Source organism: Leiobunum rupestre, chromosome 3 (genome assembly GCF_980474605.1).
Source record: "Leiobunum rupestre chromosome 3, qqLeiRupe1.1.hap1, whole genome shotgun sequence".
NCBI classification, from domain to species: domain Eukaryota; kingdom Metazoa; phylum Arthropoda; class Arachnida; order Opiliones; family Sclerosomatidae; genus Leiobunum; species Leiobunum rupestre.
In genome coordinates, this window is record NC_143386.1 from 41288312 (window position 1) to 41304533 (window position 16222).

The 16222-nt window shown below is 34.9% G+C and overlaps 6 protein-coding genes across 9 annotated transcripts; 4 read left to right on the forward strand and 2 right to left on the reverse strand.

Moving 5' to 3' along the window:
• Positions 1 to 137: 137 nt before the first annotated feature.
• On the forward strand, positions 138 to 2496 carry LOC149951795 (GPI alpha-1,2-mannosyltransferase 4-like). The gene is made up of 2 exons (XM_090168223.1): positions 138 to 277; positions 348 to 2496. The coding sequence occupies exons 1-2, from the start codon at positions 157 to 159 to the stop codon at positions 1892 to 1894; spliced, it is 1668 nt and encodes a 555-aa protein (XP_090024349.1). The 5' UTR covers positions 138 to 156; the 3' UTR covers positions 1895 to 2496.
• Positions 2011 to 7228, reverse strand: LOC149951796 (intraflagellar transport protein 81 homolog). Its single transcript, XM_090168220.1, has 11 exons — positions 6952 to 7228; positions 6783 to 6883; positions 6537 to 6717; positions 6213 to 6479; positions 5898 to 6146; positions 5595 to 5837; positions 5042 to 5191; positions 4750 to 4968; positions 3122 to 3208; positions 2900 to 3057; positions 2011 to 2840 (listed from the first exon to the last, which is right to left on the reverse strand). Exons 1-11 carry the CDS (start codon positions 7093 to 7095, stop codon positions 2615 to 2617), a joined length of 2025 nt encoding a protein of 674 aa, XP_090024346.1. The 5' UTR covers positions 7096 to 7228; the 3' UTR covers positions 2011 to 2614.
• Positions 7216 to 8571, forward strand: Spase25 (Signal peptidase complex subunit Spase25). 2 transcript variants are annotated; one of them, XM_090168229.1, is made up of 5 exons: positions 7216 to 7287; positions 7408 to 7447; positions 7782 to 8028; positions 8119 to 8254; positions 8318 to 8571. In XM_090168229.1, the coding sequence occupies exons 1-5, from the start codon at positions 7253 to 7255 to the stop codon at positions 8502 to 8504; spliced, it is 645 nt and encodes a 214-aa protein (XP_090024355.1). In that variant the 5' UTR covers positions 7216 to 7252; the 3' UTR covers positions 8505 to 8571. The 2 variants fall into 2 exon arrangements, with proteins under 2 accessions (XP_090024355.1, XP_090024356.1); XM_090168230.1 differs by lacking the exons at positions 7216 to 7287; positions 7408 to 7447 and adding an exon at positions 7572 to 7725.
• Positions 8572 to 9631: 1060 nt separating this feature from the next.
• On the reverse strand, positions 9632 to 11808 carry LOC149951798 (tubulin alpha-1C chain). Its single transcript, XM_090168224.1, has 4 exons — positions 11676 to 11808; positions 10659 to 11208; positions 10068 to 10595; positions 9632 to 9996 (listed from the first exon to the last, which is right to left on the reverse strand). Exons 2-4 carry the CDS (start codon positions 11184 to 11186, stop codon positions 9700 to 9702), a joined length of 1353 nt encoding a protein of 450 aa, XP_090024350.1. The 5' UTR covers positions 11187 to 11208; positions 11676 to 11808; the 3' UTR covers positions 9632 to 9699.
• Positions 11809 to 13061: 1253 nt separating this feature from the next.
• On the forward strand, positions 13062 to 14705 carry LOC149951799 (globin-like). Its single transcript, XM_090168231.1, has 3 exons — positions 13062 to 13576; positions 13744 to 13969; positions 14422 to 14705. Exons 1-3 carry the CDS (start codon positions 13407 to 13409, stop codon positions 14569 to 14571), a joined length of 546 nt encoding a protein of 181 aa, XP_090024357.1. The 5' UTR covers positions 13062 to 13406; the 3' UTR covers positions 14572 to 14705.
• A 99-nt stretch (positions 14706 to 14804) lies between these two features.
• On the forward strand, positions 14805 to 15923 carry LOC149951800 (uncharacterized). 3 transcript variants are annotated; one of them, XM_090168225.1, is made up of 5 exons: positions 14805 to 15001; positions 15062 to 15108; positions 15162 to 15379; positions 15437 to 15558; positions 15629 to 15923. In XM_090168225.1, exons 1-5 carry the CDS (start codon positions 14868 to 14870, stop codon positions 15900 to 15902), a joined length of 795 nt encoding a protein of 264 aa, XP_090024351.1. In that variant the 5' UTR covers positions 14805 to 14867; the 3' UTR covers positions 15903 to 15923. The 3 variants fall into 3 exon arrangements, with proteins under 3 accessions (XP_090024351.1, XP_090024352.1, XP_090024354.1); XM_090168228.1 differs by having other exon boundaries at positions 14806 to 15001; positions 15174 to 15379; XM_090168226.1 differs by lacking the exon at positions 15062 to 15108 and having other exon boundaries at positions 14805 to 15039.
• Positions 15924 to 16222: the final 299 nt, after the last annotated feature.

Consider the following 16222-nt stretch of genomic DNA (forward strand, 5'->3'; position numbering starts at 1 on the left):
ACCTATAAATTTAATTCACTAGCACACCAATCAAAAGATAAAAATTAAATTTTTATTGAAGCTCTCGCCATCTAACGGTTAAAAAGAAAACTAGTTGGGGTTTTTAAATAATATTTTGAATTCCCGGGCTACGGGCCTAACTGTCAAACTTACAAAATGGGAATAACTATTTTTAACTATCAGTTTTTACTTTTTCTACGTTTTCTCTTACCAATTTTATCGTTATACGGATATATTCATCCTGATGAATATTTTCAAGGACCCGAAATCGCAGCAGGTCTAGTCCTTAAATATTAAAACTCGTCAAAACTAAAAGACATGTAACCCTATTTCTCTTTGGTTTTCAGGAGACATTTTGAACTACGACGTTTTTACACCTTGGGAGTTTAATTCGGGTTTTCCCATGAGAAGCACCATCTCATCCCACTCTACCAGCATAATTTTCGCCATAATCAAACTATTTCCTAAACACATAAGGGCCAATTTACTTCTAACACTACCAAGAATCTTTATGGTACTATTGTCCCTCGTAAATGATTACGCATTGAAGAAACTCTGCGTAAAGTTCAACATGGATTGGACAACTATATCCATCATCTATTCTTCATCATACGTTACCTTAATTTATTTCTCTAGAACATTTAGCAATTGTCTCGAAGCAGCTATATTTTCCTTGTTATTATATCAAACTCTGTCTAAAACCGATTTCAGAGATACAAAAGCCTTCACTCGTAAAAAATTACACGCAAATGAGAACTCTTCTTCCATAATGATAGCCTTAATTCTGACAGTTGGTATTTTTATCCGACCAACTTTCATAATATTTGCTGCAGTGCCTATACTACTTTGGCTTTATAAGTCAGAGTCTTTCTTGGCAGCTCTGAAGTCCAAGATAATCCCCATGATTATTCCAACAATTTTAACATCCCTTACTATAATTGCAATTGACACTTATTATTATCGAAAAAGGTACTACCAAACCTTACTACTGCCTGATCTAACACGCATTAATTATAAAGATATTTTGTTAAATTTAGTGGTAACGCCCTTAAATTTTGTTATGTATAACTTTCAAACTAAAAATTTGGAAAACCATGGCTTACATCCGTATTATTTACACTGGATAGTCAATATTCCTCTAGTTTTTGGAATATTAGGCCTTTACGCGGTGTACAATTGTATAAGAAGCGCCATATCTTTTAAAACTAATGAGGCAAACCCTTTAAATATAGCCATGAATTTAATATGGATCTTTCCAGTAATTGGATTATCAATTTTCCCTCACCAAGAACCTCGCTTTATAATTCCCTTAATTTTGCCTTTATGCTTTCTTTACGCCAAAAATATTTACAAATCTAAAACCTTATTTACATTTTGGATACTGGGCAATTTTGGATGCGGATTTTTTTACGCCGTGCTTCATCAAGGTGGCATTGCCCCCTGCGTCTTCCATCTCTCTAAAACCCTACCGGAGACCCAAAATCCAGTAGAATTAATATTTTTCCGCACTTATCTGCCCCCTAGATATCTTTTGCAACTTGAAAAAACAAACTCAAGGGTTAAAATAACCGATGTTGGGGAAAAAACCCTGAAAGATTTGGTTGAAATTGTTCAAACCACTATTAAAACCACAAGCCCCAAAACAGAGGTTTACGCAATAATTCCCGGTTCAATATCATCCTCCGTTAACTTTATGTCGCAAATGCAAGGAACAAATGATGACAAAAAATTTGTATTAGGCAGGGCGCAATATTTTTTCCCGCATTTATGCACCGAAGATTTACCCAATATTAAACTGTTATACACTTGCGCAACCACAAATTGCAAATTCTGGGGAATTTTTAGGCAGCAGTTAAGCCTTCAAATGTATAAAGTTAGCTATATTAAATTGTAATATTAATATTATATTTCCTAAACATGAAACTCTTCATAACATAGTAGATAATAGTCATTAATACTTAAAATCATATTTATTGTTATAACGAAATATTAAAACATGGAATTTTAAGCAATTTAAATAATTAACCATGTTTATGCATTTACAATATTAAGCGTATAAATTAACAAGTTTTTTTAATAACCAATCATTTTTGTAATCATTAATTTTATGAAAAAGTGTAATTTTTAAAATTCACTGTGCCTAACATGATGTTTTTTCCTTGCAATAAAGTGTACGTTTTATAGTCTATTTAGCGGAAACTATTAGCCTGCCCCAAGTGGTCCCATTAAAAGCAATGTTCTAAATTAACACGAAAATCACTAGGTTGCGCAAATAGTTTGCACCTATTGAGGGTTGTGCCCAAAGGTTTTGAAACTAAGCTTATATATTTATACTTATAATGTGGCCTTATTCAGTAGAAAAAGCCCTTTTTTTTTACAATTTTAAGTCGAAAGTGCCTAATTTATAATTTTGTTTACACTAGTATTTTTTGACTAGTCAAATTCACTTTTTAACTAAACTTATAACTGTTTTGTTATTGTACTTTTTATGTAGTAACACACTTTGATATTGTATAATAAAATTTAACACTTAAACATTATAACTGTTTTTGAATGACTATATTTGCTTATGAAGACTAGTTTGGACGGATAGTGAATAAATTATTTAAAACCTCTAAAGTACTAAACGATCACTCGTTGATGCTGCTCCAGAAATCACCCTACGGTTATTAACTTTCCTATGCCAACAACGTTTCTTACATTCCATCAGCTGCTGCATGTCACTCCACATTCTCATCTGCTTCTGTTTTGTTTCGTGATTTTCTTTGACTTCAACTCGTTGATCTTTCAACTGCTTCGACAGTTGCTCTTGTTCTTGGACGAGTCTTGTCAATTGTTCCCTTTCATAAAAACAATCAATGAAAAATACCGATTAAACTTGAATTTCAAACAAGCTTACCTCATACTTTTCTTCTTTTCTTGGGCATCGTTAGAGACGTACATCTTAATTTCATCAGCCATTCTCTGCTCCTGCAGTTCCAATATTTCTATATTACACTTCAGAATGTGGTATCTGGCTTCATCCTGTATAACTTCATCTTTCAACGTTGTAACCTCCTATGAATATTTAAACATATTTCAACATTTTCCCATAAGTACATTATGATTAAGCCAAAATTACCTGCTGAAGCTTCGAGACATTGCTTTCAAGTCCAGCAGCGCAAGAGTCGTAGGAGTTTTTCTTCTGCTCGTAAATAACTGTCATGTCCTGAGCACATATTTGTATGATCAGAGGTATATAATAAATCTCTTATGAGAGAAGTATTCACAGGGGCTATAAAAATAAAACATGTACCTCTACAGACTCAAAACTTGTCCCAAACTTTATGGTCAAACCTCCCTAGTTCAGCCTCAATTGGGCTGAAAATTTATCACGCCTAATGATGTAAATATAAAAATTAAACTAAATTGAGAAATTTATTTATAAACCATATTTTATCTCTTTAGTTTAAGAAAAATCATTGAAGCTCTTAAACTACAAAGGCCTGTACTTGTTTCAATTAGAGAATAACATTAGCAGTATAAGCAGATGGAGACTTCTTGCTAAGATAAATAGAACGTGCAGGGGGTCACTTGACAACTGAAAATTCCATGACCGTGCACCATGTCTTCAAGGTCATTTAAAACTTATCTCAAGAACCATTAGAGATACAAAGTTGGTTTCCATTAGAAAAGTTTCCCCTTCACATTTTAGGTGTAAATAACTTTGATCCTTCCTTTTTTTACCAATAAAAAGTCGAAATAATTGAGACAAAAACATGAAAGTCATGATGAAAATAATGTACCAGAGACCAGGTTGAAAGGCTAATATCTCGAAAAGTACTCATTCTAGAGTATTCAAACTTTGCTAGACATCTAGTAGGAAGTCTTTAGAATTTGCAAACTCGGATGACTAATGGTTCAAGGTCATTCAAGTTTGTCTCAAGAGAAATGGTTCCAATTTGAAAGGTTTTCATGATAATAATAATAATAAAGGGCTTTTATTCGTATATCACTTTCAGCATAGCTGATTTACATAGAGGTCCTACACTTAAATTAAATTAAACTACACCATAATTTATTTGTATTTGGTTCATTAATTGCTGCAACATATTTTTTAAGTTGATCTCTAAAATTTTTATAATTATTTATTTGTTTTAATTCAGAGGTCAAGTTGTTCCATAAAGTTATACCACGAGTTTATGTACTTTTTTTGTGTAAGGAGGCTTTTAAATTTTCAACATAAATATTTTGATTTGCACCATGGGTTTGATATTTATGCACATCGGATGGTTTTTTAAAGTGATCGAATTATTATGAGAAATTTATGAGCGTGAGAATGTTTAAATGATATTGTTGCTTTAGTGTTAACCATTCCAGTTGCTCGGGTGCCTCTGCTGATGAACGCCTTTTCTTTTTGGCCACAAATTTATCGGGCACCATTATTATGCGCCACCTGAAGTCTCTTTAAATCAAACTCCTTTTCTGAGTTATTAAAGATATCGCCATACGAAAAAATTTGTTGCATCATTGTTTTGTACAATAAACTTAAGGTGTCAGAATCTAAGGACGTATATAGCGGTCTAAGGATGCCGAATCTGCCTGCACGTTCTATGTGTCTTGAAAGTTTCAAATTTCTAGCTAAAACACATTTGGAGTTATTGTCCTTGTATCGTTTTTAGTTAACACCCTGTGTATTATATACTTCTGGTATTATGAAATATTGGTTCACTGACGCAATAACCACCATGAATAATAATCAAAACGTACCTGACATTCTTGCCTTAATGGTCTCAATTCTTTTATAATGGGAGCCAAACGGGCTTTCTTTTCGGCAATTTTTGCATTTAATCTTCTGACCATCGTGGCCATCTCCTCTAATGTTTGACCTTTCTGTTCATCAAGTTGCGCCTTCACACTTGAAACCTTTTCGAGTTCCTCTTGAGTAGTATGGTAGCCCTCAATACCTTGTTGTTCTTCCATGGATGACTTTGAAAAATAATTCTGGTAAAAATGAGGTACACGCATGGAGTGCCATTTTAATTCTGAATCATCCCCTCACCAAGTTCTCCGAAACAGATCTTTCTTTATTTTGTAAAATCTCCTCAGTCCGAGCCAGTACACCAATTTCAGCTCTAAACTCAGCCAGCTCTTGTCTTTTCTTCTTGTAAACAGTGCTCTTGCTTCTTAATTTATTAACGTATCGTTTAAACTGTTAAAAGTACAATTAAATATTTAACAGGGTTGCCTCAAAATTTTCAGATTCAAATTCCTTGACCATTTTGAGAGATTTTCCCTGACTTTTTAAGGCCAAAACTGTTATTTTATATTTTACTTTTATTAGAAGTTAATAAATTTAAATGGACTTATATTTCATTAAGGTTATTGCAAAGTTGAAAATATTAGCCAAATTTTCAAGGAAATAAATGATAATCATAGAATCTAGAGTAAAATTACCTTCAAAAGTATCAAGATAAAATTGAAATCCCTGACTTTTTACAAATTCTTAAAATTCTCTGACTTTTTAGGCCAATTTTTAAATTCCCCGACTTTTCCCTGCCTTATGGCAACCCAGTTTAACTAAAAATTAAAAATAAAACAGGCTAATAAATTACTTCATCGCCCCTGAGAACTTCTTCCCCGTTAAATCCTTTCAATTCTTCTTTCTTTTCTTGCATTTCTTCTACCAAATGATTAAATTCAGTCCTCAGTTCGTTCAGTTGTTCAGCCGCAGCTTCTTTCTTCCGTCCAACAATAGCAGATTGTTGTCGAAATAATGATAATTTATCATCAATTGGATCTTGGCTCATCATTCTTTTTTCAATTAGTTGATTGGATTCTGAATTTACAATTTGAATCTATAAGCAAATTTGATTGATATTAAGATGTACTTATTACAAAAAGTGTAACGAATTCACCTTGGCATGTAGTTGATCCAAATCAGTCCTTCCCATTGCAGGTTCGTGAGCTACTCTTTGCATATCCTCAATGTAGCGCTGTTTACTAGCAAGCTCTTTGGGCAGCTTTTCATTAATCAAGTAAATATTAACTTTGACCTCTTCTTCCAATTTTTGAATTATCCCCTCAGGAGACGCTCCCAAACCAGCATGTTTCAGTTCCTTTAATTGTTGGTTTAACCGAGAAATTTTCTGTTCAGCATGCGTCATCTAAAAACCAAGTCAAAGATGAAAATTATAAAAAATTTAATTAAAATGAAAAACAAATTTGTGTACCATGGTCTTCTGTTCTAATTTTTGTTTTCCTTGTTGCATAGCTTTATCTTTTTCTTCTCTAAGTTTTTTCGCAACAGCTAACATTGAATCTTTACGTGGATGGGATTCAACTTTTCTTTTCAAACGTTCAATTTTCTTTGACAGCTGGTCTCTTTCTTCCTCCATATGGGTCAGATCTTTCCGAATTTCTTGGGTTGAGTAACCGCTGTTCTGTACATGTTCATACTGCTTGTGATATTCTTTAAATTCTTCAATAAGATGATCATACTGAAAAAGGTTGTTCCTTAGTTTTGGAAATATTTCTAAGACCCTAAACAGTTATACCTCTTGAAATAAATCTTGAACATCAGAGTCACCTTCTATATCAGGTGCTAATTCAATTTTAATGAGAAATCTTGCTAAGTAAGCTCGTTTACGCAACTCCGGAATTTTGGTTAAAGCCCACTCAAGTATGTGGTGGATAGTGTCCTTGTTGCCCATTACGATACCTTGTCTGAATGCACTCCTGATAGGATGAAGTAATGATGTAACAGGAACTAAGTATAAATTTTAACAATACGAAGAACTCACAGGTCGACATCAGAAGGAGGTTTGTACTTTAAAATGCGCAAGAAACCTAGGATTTTTACTGCGGTTTGTTCAGGGTCTTCGGAACGAATTTCAGCTTTCATCTAACAGAAACCAAAAGCTGAATACTTTTGAATCATGCATTGCATGCACTCCCTAAGCCTTGACTTACTTTGGGGTCTACTTCAGTAAAAACGTCATTTAAAATCTGTAGTAGTTGTTCACTTCGTAATGAATCGAAGGATATGAGATTTAATTTTTGATTGAACGGGGGTTGGTTGAGTTTTTGAACAATAAATTTAATTTGATCACTCATTTTATCGTAGAAGTAATTTGAACACTTTTCAAAAACGAATGAACCGCCACTAAATTTGTATAAATTGTATTTGTTTGGAATTTTCCTCAGTAACCATGGAAACGGACTGATTATATTCCCGTTTCTGAAAAGAAATCAGCGGTAGAAAATAACAAAAATGGGATTATCAATGTCTAATTTTAGCTTTAAAAAGTAAGATAGAATATTTTAGTTAGATTATATTAATTTTTCAAAGTCTTTATCGAAATTTTAATAATATATCATAAAAAAAGACTTCTCGATTTTTATGAGTGTTTCCCGTTTTCATTTCAGAAAAAAAATGGCGTCCAAGAAGGGAGAATCTCAAGATGGGGTAATTCTTATTTTACTTTTCTAACTATTTAGCAATTTTGTTTAATGTAGTTTCTTGATAATCGTAATATAAATGGAATAATACCTATACTTCTTGTTAAATGTTTAAAAAAACAAATCGGAAAATAGGGTGAAGTACGTCATCAGAATATTTCAGAAAAAATCTGCTTAAAAGGGAAGCAATCTATCAGGGGTTTCGGTTTTACACGTCAGCTTACCGGTTTAATTATAAGCCTTGCGTTATTTCAAATTTCCGATTCTTGTGTTCTAAAAGCAATGGTATAGGTTAAACTTTTGCGTATTATAGACGATTGAATAATTTTTTATTTATATAGGGAAGCAATCCTGAAGATAAACCCATCAAAGTTGATAAATGGGATGGATCAGCTGTTAAAAATGCTTTAGATGATGCTGTGAAGAAAGTGTTTACTGAGAAGCTGAACTACATTGAAAGTCACCGCTTGATGGATGGTCGTTTAATCATTTGCAGTGTTGCAGTCGGTGCTGCAATGTTTGCCTTAGTTTGGGATTATTTAAACCCATTTCCAGAGTCAAAGATTGTATTAATCATTTGCGTTGTTTCATATCCTTTTTTACTGCTTAAATTTATTTTTGTCTAACAGTAAGAATCCGCACTCACTAATAGAGATACATTTCTTTAACCAAAACTCACTTATTTCGTATTAATGGGCATGCTAACATTATACACCACACTTTTAGAAAAGGGAATTTTCCTTGTGGCCTATAATCCAGATCAAGCTGGAGTTGATCCAGATGATGTGTGGACTGTCAGCTCAAGTTTAAAAAGGTATACAACCACTATTTAAGTGTAATAGAAATATTCCTTTCCTATAATTTTTATTATATGCAGATTTGATGATCAATATCAAATCATGGTATCATATGCTGAGGGAAAAACTGGTAAAATTCGTGAAGCCAAATTTGAGAAATCTATCGCCAGCTGGTTTGATGAAAATGGAATTTTGTTAACCGAGCTCTTTGACCCTGAAGTACAAAAGCTACATTCCAGTCTAACCTCGGAGAAGAAATCAAAATAAATTAACATACTGTTTATATTTATAAGTTTTGGATTTTTTTGAGTATTAAAATATTTCTTCCAAATGCTTTCAAACTTTTTATAAGGAATTCATTCAAACATAAGCAAGAAATTTCCAGTGATAGATCACCCAACATTTTAATATAACTCCAATAATGTAAGTTTTCCTCTCTCATCATAGCCAAAATGTTCTCAGACTAAGTACTCTTCAGACCTTGGTCTAAGGTTCAGACTATGCAATTTTATTGGTGGCAAATTAGTTTTTTTTTAATTAATTGGTCATCCTATGCTGTTCACAGCTTTCCACCAAAAATAGTTTTATATTCAATTTTATGTGGCAATAGTACAACAATTGGTCCCCTGACTAACAATTTTTGAGGATTCTGCTTTAGGTTTAGCTGAAATTCCATGCATGTACCACACTTAGTTGACTTTCTAATACGCATAAAACTTATATTCATATCTTAGCGGATTGATATTTGTTTTGCTATGTAAATTGTCCACCTAAAGTGTCTCTCCGTTACCAGAAAATGCCAAATTGTTCCATGGGAATAATAAATAATCTTATTGCTTCTCAGAAAGAAATTATCTTCCCTTGTGGGAAGCTGGTCTTGGAGTCAGTTAAACCTAGGAGCAACAAACACAGCACTGCCCACACAAAGAGAACGCAACCCGTCAAAAGTCGTGGATTTTCTCATTTAAGTTTTTCATTGGCTAGACGCTTTAGCGCCTGCTGCCGTCGGAAGGGGAAAAATCGTAAATTGTCTTCCTCAACGCCCGTAAACCATTCAGCTTGAAGGCTTGTCCAATGAAATTCGTACACAACCCTTGTTAGCGTGTTTAAAGGCTGGCTAGCTGCGTTCTCCTTGTGTTTGTTGCTCCTAGGTTAAACCATGGACTAAGAAAAAACAATTACGCTTTTGCGCGTAATGGTACCTATACATCATGAGGTATAGCAAACTTATTTACCCCGTTATACCCTAACATGGCGGTGTATTTTCACCAATTCCACTTTAATTTATAACTATTCCAAATATCTTGGGACTTTTAATAAATATATAATTCATTGGATTAAAACCCAACCCAATATAAAATTCTTTATCCCCATTGAAGTTTAATGAGTAACACTTTTGTAATGCTTGTTCTTTTATTTCAACTTAAAAAAAGTTTTGGAATGGAAGCTGGATTTGGCTCATTTAATACTCTTCTCCATCATCCTCAATGCCTTCAGCAGAGTCAATTCCAACTTCTTCATAATCCTTCTCCAAGGCAGCCAGATCTTCACGGGCTTCAGAGAATTCACCTTCCTCCATACCTTCTCCAACGTACCAGTGAACGAAAGCCCTCTTAGCGTACATGAGATCAAACTTGTGATCCAGACGGGCCCAGGCCTCTGCAATGGCAGTGGTGTTTGAAAGCATGCAAACAGCACGTTGTACTTTGGCCAAGTCTCCTCCTGGTACAACAGTTGGTGGTTGGTAGTTGATTCCAACCTAAAATGAAACGAAGGTTATTTAGGGATAATTGTCACGAGACAGAAGCATCAACAGGTATAGATAATTACCTTGAAACCAGTTGGACACCAATCAACAAATTGAATGGTACGTTTGGTCTTGATGGCGGCAATAGCTGCATTGACATCCTTGGGGACAACATCACCTCTGTACAGGAGGCAACAGGCCATGTATTTTCCATGACGAGGATCGCATTTAACCATCTGATTGGCTGGTTCGAAACAGGCATTGGTAATTTCGGAGACAGTGAGTTGTTCGTGGTAGGCTTTTTCAGCTGAGATGACCGGGGCGTAGGTGACCAAGGGGAAATGGATACGTGGGTAAGGGACCAAGTTGGTTTGGAATTCAGTCAGATCTACATTGAGAGCTCCATCAAAACGAAGGGAGGCAGTGATGGAAGACACAATTTGGCCAATAAGTCGGTTCAAGTTGGTGTAGGTTGGCCTTTCAATATCCAAATTTCTTCGGCAGATGTCATAAATGGCTTCATTATCAACCATAAATGCGCAGTCCGAGTGTTCCAAAGTAGTGTGGGTTGTCAAGATAGAGTTGTATGGCTCAACAACAGCGGTAGATACCTAAATAAAATTATTTCAAATTAATTCATTTATTTAGAGGGAGCCACCAGCTTTGTTATTTACCTGTGGGGCTGGGTAAATGGCAAATTCAAGCTTAGATTTCTTTCCATAGTCAACAGACAACCTTTCCATAAGTAGAGAAGTAAAACCAGATCCAGTGCCACCACCGAAACTGTGGAAGATGAGGAAACCTTGCAGACCAGTACATTGATCAGCCAACTTCCTGATGCGGTCGAGAACCAAGTCAACAATTTCTTTGCCAATAGTGTAGTGGCCTCGGGCATAATTGTTGGCAGCATCTTCCTTGCCAGTAATGAGCTGCTCAGGGTGGAATAGTTGGCGGTATGTTCCAGTTCGGACTTCATCTACTACTGTTGGTTCGAGATCTACGTAGACTGCTCTAGGAACGTGTTTGCCAGCACCAGTTTCGCTGAAGAATGTGTTGAAAGAATCATCTCCACCTCCAATGGTTTTGTCACTGGGCATGGTTCCATCAGGTTGGATACCATGTTCCAAGCAGTAAAGCTCCCAGCAGGCATTTCCAATTTGGACTCCAGCTTGGCCAACGTGTATACTGATGCATTCACGCATGATTGGATATTTTGTTTAAAATCTACAAATAATAATTGGAAATTAAAAATTAACAACTCTCGAATAAAGTACTATCTGGGGCATAAGGGCGGAGCCCTGGGTTCAAAACGCAAGATGGCGAACTACTTCCACGAGTCAGATATGGCATTGGCGCCCAAATGGTGAGGGAAGCCAGCCGGCCGCGCCCTGAACGTCAGCCATTGATAAACACGGCTTTTTTTATTAAAATTTATCATTTAAAATGTTTTAAATTGACCAAATTTCTGCTCTATAGAAGTCTTGAGGTTCATAACTAACAAATCCGTTGCATTTAGTGGTAAAATAGAAAAGGTTTTGAAAATACAACCTAGAAAAAGACCGCGAAGTTGGTACATTAACCTACATACTGAAAAAATCTTTAAATCGTCAAAATTTTGGCTTTAAATCGGGAAATAAACTTTTTAAGGCTAGAAGCTCTATACCCATTAGTTAAAAAAATTAGAAGCTTACATTTTATCACAAAAGAAGAACGGTTAAAAATTCTTTAGAGCTGCGACACGGCTTGCAAAGATGCCAGTCACAGAAACTAATGACCGTTGAGACGCGAAATACCGCTTTATACTTGACTTCTTAGCCAATCAAATCGCTCGTTACAAATGTACCACGCACGCGCAGTCTCATTTCTCGTTTACAAAATATAAGAGTCAACGCCTGCAGCGATAACAAAACTCGCCCGATATAAGGTGACGTCACCAAAGCTGCTCCGAGACGCGGAGGATGTGTGAGGAGGATGGGGGTCCGTTGCTAAAGGTGCAATAATCCTTATGTCATTTAAATTACAATTGGAACCAATTTATAAGAATATAGTTCAATCCTATGCTTATTTCGAAGACTTGAAAAACAAAACTACTAATTTATTAGAAAAACTAGCAATTAAATAAATTATTATTATTTTATAAATTGGTAAAAAATTGCCTATTGAAAAACCCCTCGTCAAAAGCTCTGTGGTCTTGAAATGTGAATTTTCTAAATATGGGCATACGAATCTGCCGTCCCTACTATACGTCACGAAAAAAATCTTTCCCTTTATTGTTCTATTCGAAACACTCTTTTTTTATGACCTGATTAATCTTAAGAGAATAGTAGTTTTGAAATAATCAAATTTAAAGTTTAAATTAATACTGCCTTAAGAATATTTTTAATTATATCAGAAGTTTATCGTTTGTACCTATATAATAAAACTTTGAAAGCTTCATAAGTTAACAAAACCATACAAACAAGAGCATCTTCTTATACCATGGAGCTTCTATACCTATGCTATAGTCACGTACGCCGAATTCTAATACGCTTCTTCCTGTGACCTTGAAAATAGCGTAATATCAAAAGTGTATAATATACACCTTACATAAATATAACACATTCGCAGGTTCTAGACAAGTTTTCAATCGTCACGAATTTCCAGTAACACGGTTGAACATTTATCGCGTGTATTACTACTCCTAACTTTCATGAATGTAAAAATTGCATTCCCTTGGGAAATTTACTAATTTATAATAATAAACCATATTTTTACGATGTAATAGCTATAGAAAGTAAGTATTTGATGTATTTCGACAGGCACTATTTTTTCTTTAGAAAAGTATTTTTAGAAATCGGTGGGAGCTGGTTAAGGTACCCGTTTCAAGCGTATAGCATTAGTATAGTATTGAGAGACGAATACTTCTATCGTATAAAATATCTCATGCACTTCTGCTAATAGATGGTTTTACGGTAGGTAAAAGTTGTCTAGGGAACTAATATTTTTAGCGATATTCTTAGTAATAATAAAAAAATCTTTATCTCCTTCTTGTTCTAGTACCAATTAGTACTTATAAGCCCTTGTAAACAAGAAATTTTATTCGTAAAGTTCATATTCTATCTTCATTCTCATTTTGTAATATCATGTAAGATGTAAATGATGCTGGCCCAATAAACGCATTTGGGCTTTTATGTTTTCCAGTAAAATACACTTCAATCTTTGAGTCATTCAGTGAGTGGAGGGAAAGAAGCCCTTGTGGAAATAGCCAAACCTCTCTCGCGTATTTCGTAACTTTCCCATTCAAAAGGGTAATCCGACAGTCTAATTTTTTCATTTAAGAGTATTTTGTGCGTAGTCATTTAAACTATTTTACGAATAAACTCTGTGTCTACAGTTGAGTATAGTCTAGTATAGTTAAATCAAAACCATATAATATTAACTATATGGGAGGTGTTATAGCCTATTTTTTGGCAACTTCGGACGATGTTACGTCAGACGGCAACCAGCCAAACGAAAATACTGGTTTAACTAACCGAGAGGTAACAACGATAAAAAATTCATGGAAAATAATGAAAAAGGACTCCGCAACTACGGGCAAGGAACTTTTTATACAGTAAGTGTAATTTCACTAGGGCAGCTTAGTTTGTTATACAGAGAAACATGCCTATTGCCCACGTACATGTAAACCTACGAAGGAGTGTCGTGTTTAAAAGACCCATGACCTTGTATTTTTAAATCTCCGCCCACAAGTATTTTTACTTTCCCTTTAAATTACTGTAGGTTGTTCACGGATCACCCAAGTTACCAAAAATTTTTCAAGTCGTTTTCTGAAGTCCCTTTGGAAGAACTTTTCGCATCTGGAAAATTTCAGGCCCACGCGGTAACCGTCATGTACGCTCTGACGTCATTCGTAGACAATTTGGATAGCCCTGAGGTGCTAAAAGAATTAATCCATCGGACAGCTAGAAATCACAACTTTAGGGGCGTGTCAGCGAACCAATTTAAGGTACGAGTTCGCCCACTACTTCGTAAAACCTTTTGGTTAAGCCTTATCTGTAGACAGTTTCTGTAAATCACGGAAATACGTAAACGTGAAAGTCTACGTCACTCCCCTACGCATTTTCATGAGTTGCTGAAACCTAGGAGCAACAAACACCAGCCCCACACAAGGATAATGCAGCTAGCCTTTAAACACGCTAACGAAGGGTTGTGTTACTGTGTACAACTTCCATTGGACGAGCCTTTATGCTGAACGTTTTACGGGCGGGGGAAGACCATTTCCGAATTTTCCCCTTCCGTCGGCAGAAGGCTCTAAACTAAAGCGTCTAACCAATAAAAACTGTACACAAGGAAATGCACGACTTTTAACGGGTTGCGTTCTCCTTGTGTGGGGTGCTTTGTTTGTTGCTCCTAGCTGAAATTATCTCGTATCCTATTCTCACTGTTGCACTTCCACAGGACTTCACCAAACTCGTAATAGGAGCAATTGAAATTAAAAGTAAACATAAACTGGATGAAATAACCACTAATGCTTGGACCAAGTTAATTACCGTTTTAAATAACACTTTCGAAGAGGGTATTAATTTAGCTAAACAGGAAACTCTATAGATAGTTCAGTCATTGTGTAACTAGTATGAAGTAGTAACATTACCTTTCAGTACAACGAGGTTTAAATTGAACATTTTAATCATGTAACAGTATTAATAAAATACGTTGTCTAAACTTCTACTATAGTGGAACATTATTTTGAACAATATCACCCCCCCCCCCCCCGCGAGGTTTCTCACCAGATGCCGGCACATTGCAACCCTACACGGTATAAAGCAGACGATACAAAAAAAAACACATGGTCTAAAGTCAAAACTGGTTTTAGTCAAGGTTTATATATCGAAATTTATATTACCATGTCTATAAATTTAATTGTAAATAATTCTGATAATGAGGATGATATTGAAATATTATCAAAAACGACAGAATTTTTATGGAGTTTAGGTGGAAAAACTAGCGGCTTAAGTTTGGGATTGTCAAGTTTTTATATGTACCACTTCAATACTATTTATTTAACTTTGAATAATGGTAATACTAACATTTTTTATAGTAATTGCATGCAGAGTATTGTCAATGGATCTGAAAAAATTGAGTTGGGTAATAATACCGCTTATTTTAAAATTAATGGTTTTCGGAATTTTGTGGAAAAGTTTCTATTAAAGGACCCACAAAAATTACCAATATGATCAATTGCCCGTATTGTGGAGCCTTTCGCACACCCAAAACAACTAGGATACGGTGCCAACCTAGACTACCTTTAACTAAAAGACTAAGGAAACTCTACAAACTGAGTCAATTGAAACCATTGTTAGTAACAACAAAAAATAAAAAACTAATCTTAAAATTTCAAAGATCAAGAAACAAATTTGTAAGTATTCAATTGACGTCTTCGCTAAAATGAAATGAATAAGATTATGTCTCATAGTCGCTTAATTGTCTACAATGTGGCAAGTCTACAAAAATAGAGGGAAATAAAAAACAATCTGAACCAACACCATTACCTAAAGAACCCCCAAGAGCTATATTTAACATCAAAGCTACCCCTGGGTATGGAAAGCTATGCTGCTATTTAAGTGGAGAGTATCTTTATTATGCTTAACTGAAGATTTACTTACAGGAATAATCAAAGTCGAAGAAAAAAGCGTAACCAGAAGAAATCACAATGTTCAACAATTCTGCTAGATCAATCTAAGTCACCTGTCAATCAACATAATCAGAAAAAATATCATACACAGTATTCTAATTCAAATTTAATAACTGGTCCAACCCCTGTTATACCACCCAAGAGAAATAAGAAAAACGCGTTAAAACAAATTCTACAAATGGAAATAAATGCATCCAATAAGCCTGGGTCTAAGGGGCTCGCTGAATTCTTAGAATCCATTAAATAAAATCAATTTCCAAATCCAAAACATGGTTTTTATTTCTTAAACATCTTTTAAAACGTACCTTTTCATTCAACTGACGCTGAAATTGTCAAGACGACAAGTTTTTTGAAAACAAGGAATAAAACTTCCCGTTAGCAGTAAACAAACTTCGACAGAAATGGTAAGATGGTAAGTGAACCAAATTTCGCGTAAAGGCTTAGTATATGATTGTTTCAGTTTCACTACCCAAAATTTCTAAATTATCCAATCACCAAGTGCCTCAATGGATCAAAGCCAATGATAGGCTAAAACACGGCTAACTGTGATCTCGAGCTGTAGCGGCT

What these genes read in the sequence shown, in the direction of transcription:
- LOC149951800 (XM_090168225.1), top strand. Translation starts at nt 14,868, where the DNA reads ATGTCTATAAATTTAATTGTAAATAATTCTGATAATGAGGATGATATT. An exon ending in GGATTGTCAAGTTTTTATAT is followed by an intron (nt 15,002 to 15,061) that starts GTACCACTTCAA and finishes CATTTTTTATAG; the next exon opens with TAATTGCATGCAGAGTATTG. An exon ending in ATCTGAAAAAATTGAGTTGG is followed by an intron (nt 15,109 to 15,161) that starts GTAATAATACCG and finishes TTTGTGGAAAAG; the next exon opens with TTTCTATTAAAGGACCCACA.
- LOC149951796 (XM_090168220.1), bottom strand. Translation starts at nt 7,095, where the DNA reads ATGAGTGATCAAATTAAATTTATTGTTCAAAAACTCAACCAACCCCCG. An exon ending in TTACTGAAGTAGACCCCAAA is followed by an intron (nt 6,884 to 6,951) that starts GTAAGTCAAGGC and finishes GGTTTCTGTTAG; the next exon opens with ATGAAAGCTGAAATTCGTTC. An exon ending in TTCAAGATTTATTTCAAGAG is followed by an intron (nt 6,480 to 6,536) that starts GTATAACTGTTT and finishes AACCTTTTTCAG; the next exon opens with TATGATCATCTTATTGAAGA.
- Spase25 (XM_090168229.1), top strand. Translation starts at nt 7,253, where the DNA reads ATGGGATTATCAATGTCTAATTTTAGCTTTAAAAA. An exon ending in TCTAATTTTAGCTTTAAAAA is followed by an intron (nt 7,288 to 7,407) that starts GTAAGATAGAAT and finishes TTTTCATTTCAG; the next exon opens with AAAAAAAATGGCGTCCAAGA. An exon ending in GTCAGCTCAAGTTTAAAAAG is followed by an intron (nt 8,255 to 8,317) that starts GTATACAACCAC and finishes TATTATATGCAG; the next exon opens with ATTTGATGATCAATATCAAA.
- LOC149951798 (XM_090168224.1), bottom strand. Translation starts at nt 11,186, where the DNA reads ATGCGTGAATGCATCAGTATACACGTTGGCCAAGCTGGAGTCCAAATT. An exon ending in CCATTTACCCAGCCCCACAG is followed by an intron (nt 10,596 to 10,658) that starts GTAAATAACAAA and finishes AATTTTATTTAG; the next exon opens with GTATCTACCGCTGTTGTTGA. An exon ending in GGTGTCCAACTGGTTTCAAG is followed by an intron (nt 9,997 to 10,067) that starts GTAATTATCTAT and finishes GTTTCATTTTAG; the next exon opens with GTTGGAATCAACTACCAACC.
- LOC149951799 (XM_090168231.1), top strand. Translation starts at nt 13,407, where the DNA reads ATGGGAGGTGTTATAGCCTATTTTTTGGCAACTTCGGACGATGTTACG. An exon ending in GGCAAGGAACTTTTTATACA is followed by an intron (nt 13,577 to 13,743) that starts GTAAGTGTAATT and finishes AAATTACTGTAG; the next exon opens with GTTGTTCACGGATCACCCAA. An exon ending in TGTCAGCGAACCAATTTAAG is followed by an intron (nt 13,970 to 14,421) that starts GTACGAGTTCGC and finishes GCACTTCCACAG; the next exon opens with GACTTCACCAAACTCGTAAT.
- LOC149951795 (XM_090168223.1), top strand. Translation starts at nt 157, where the DNA reads ATGGGAATAACTATTTTTAACTATCAGTTTTTACTTTTTCTACGTTTT. An exon ending in AGGACCCGAAATCGCAGCAG is followed by an intron (nt 278 to 347) that starts GTCTAGTCCTTA and finishes TTTGGTTTTCAG; the next exon opens with GAGACATTTTGAACTACGAC.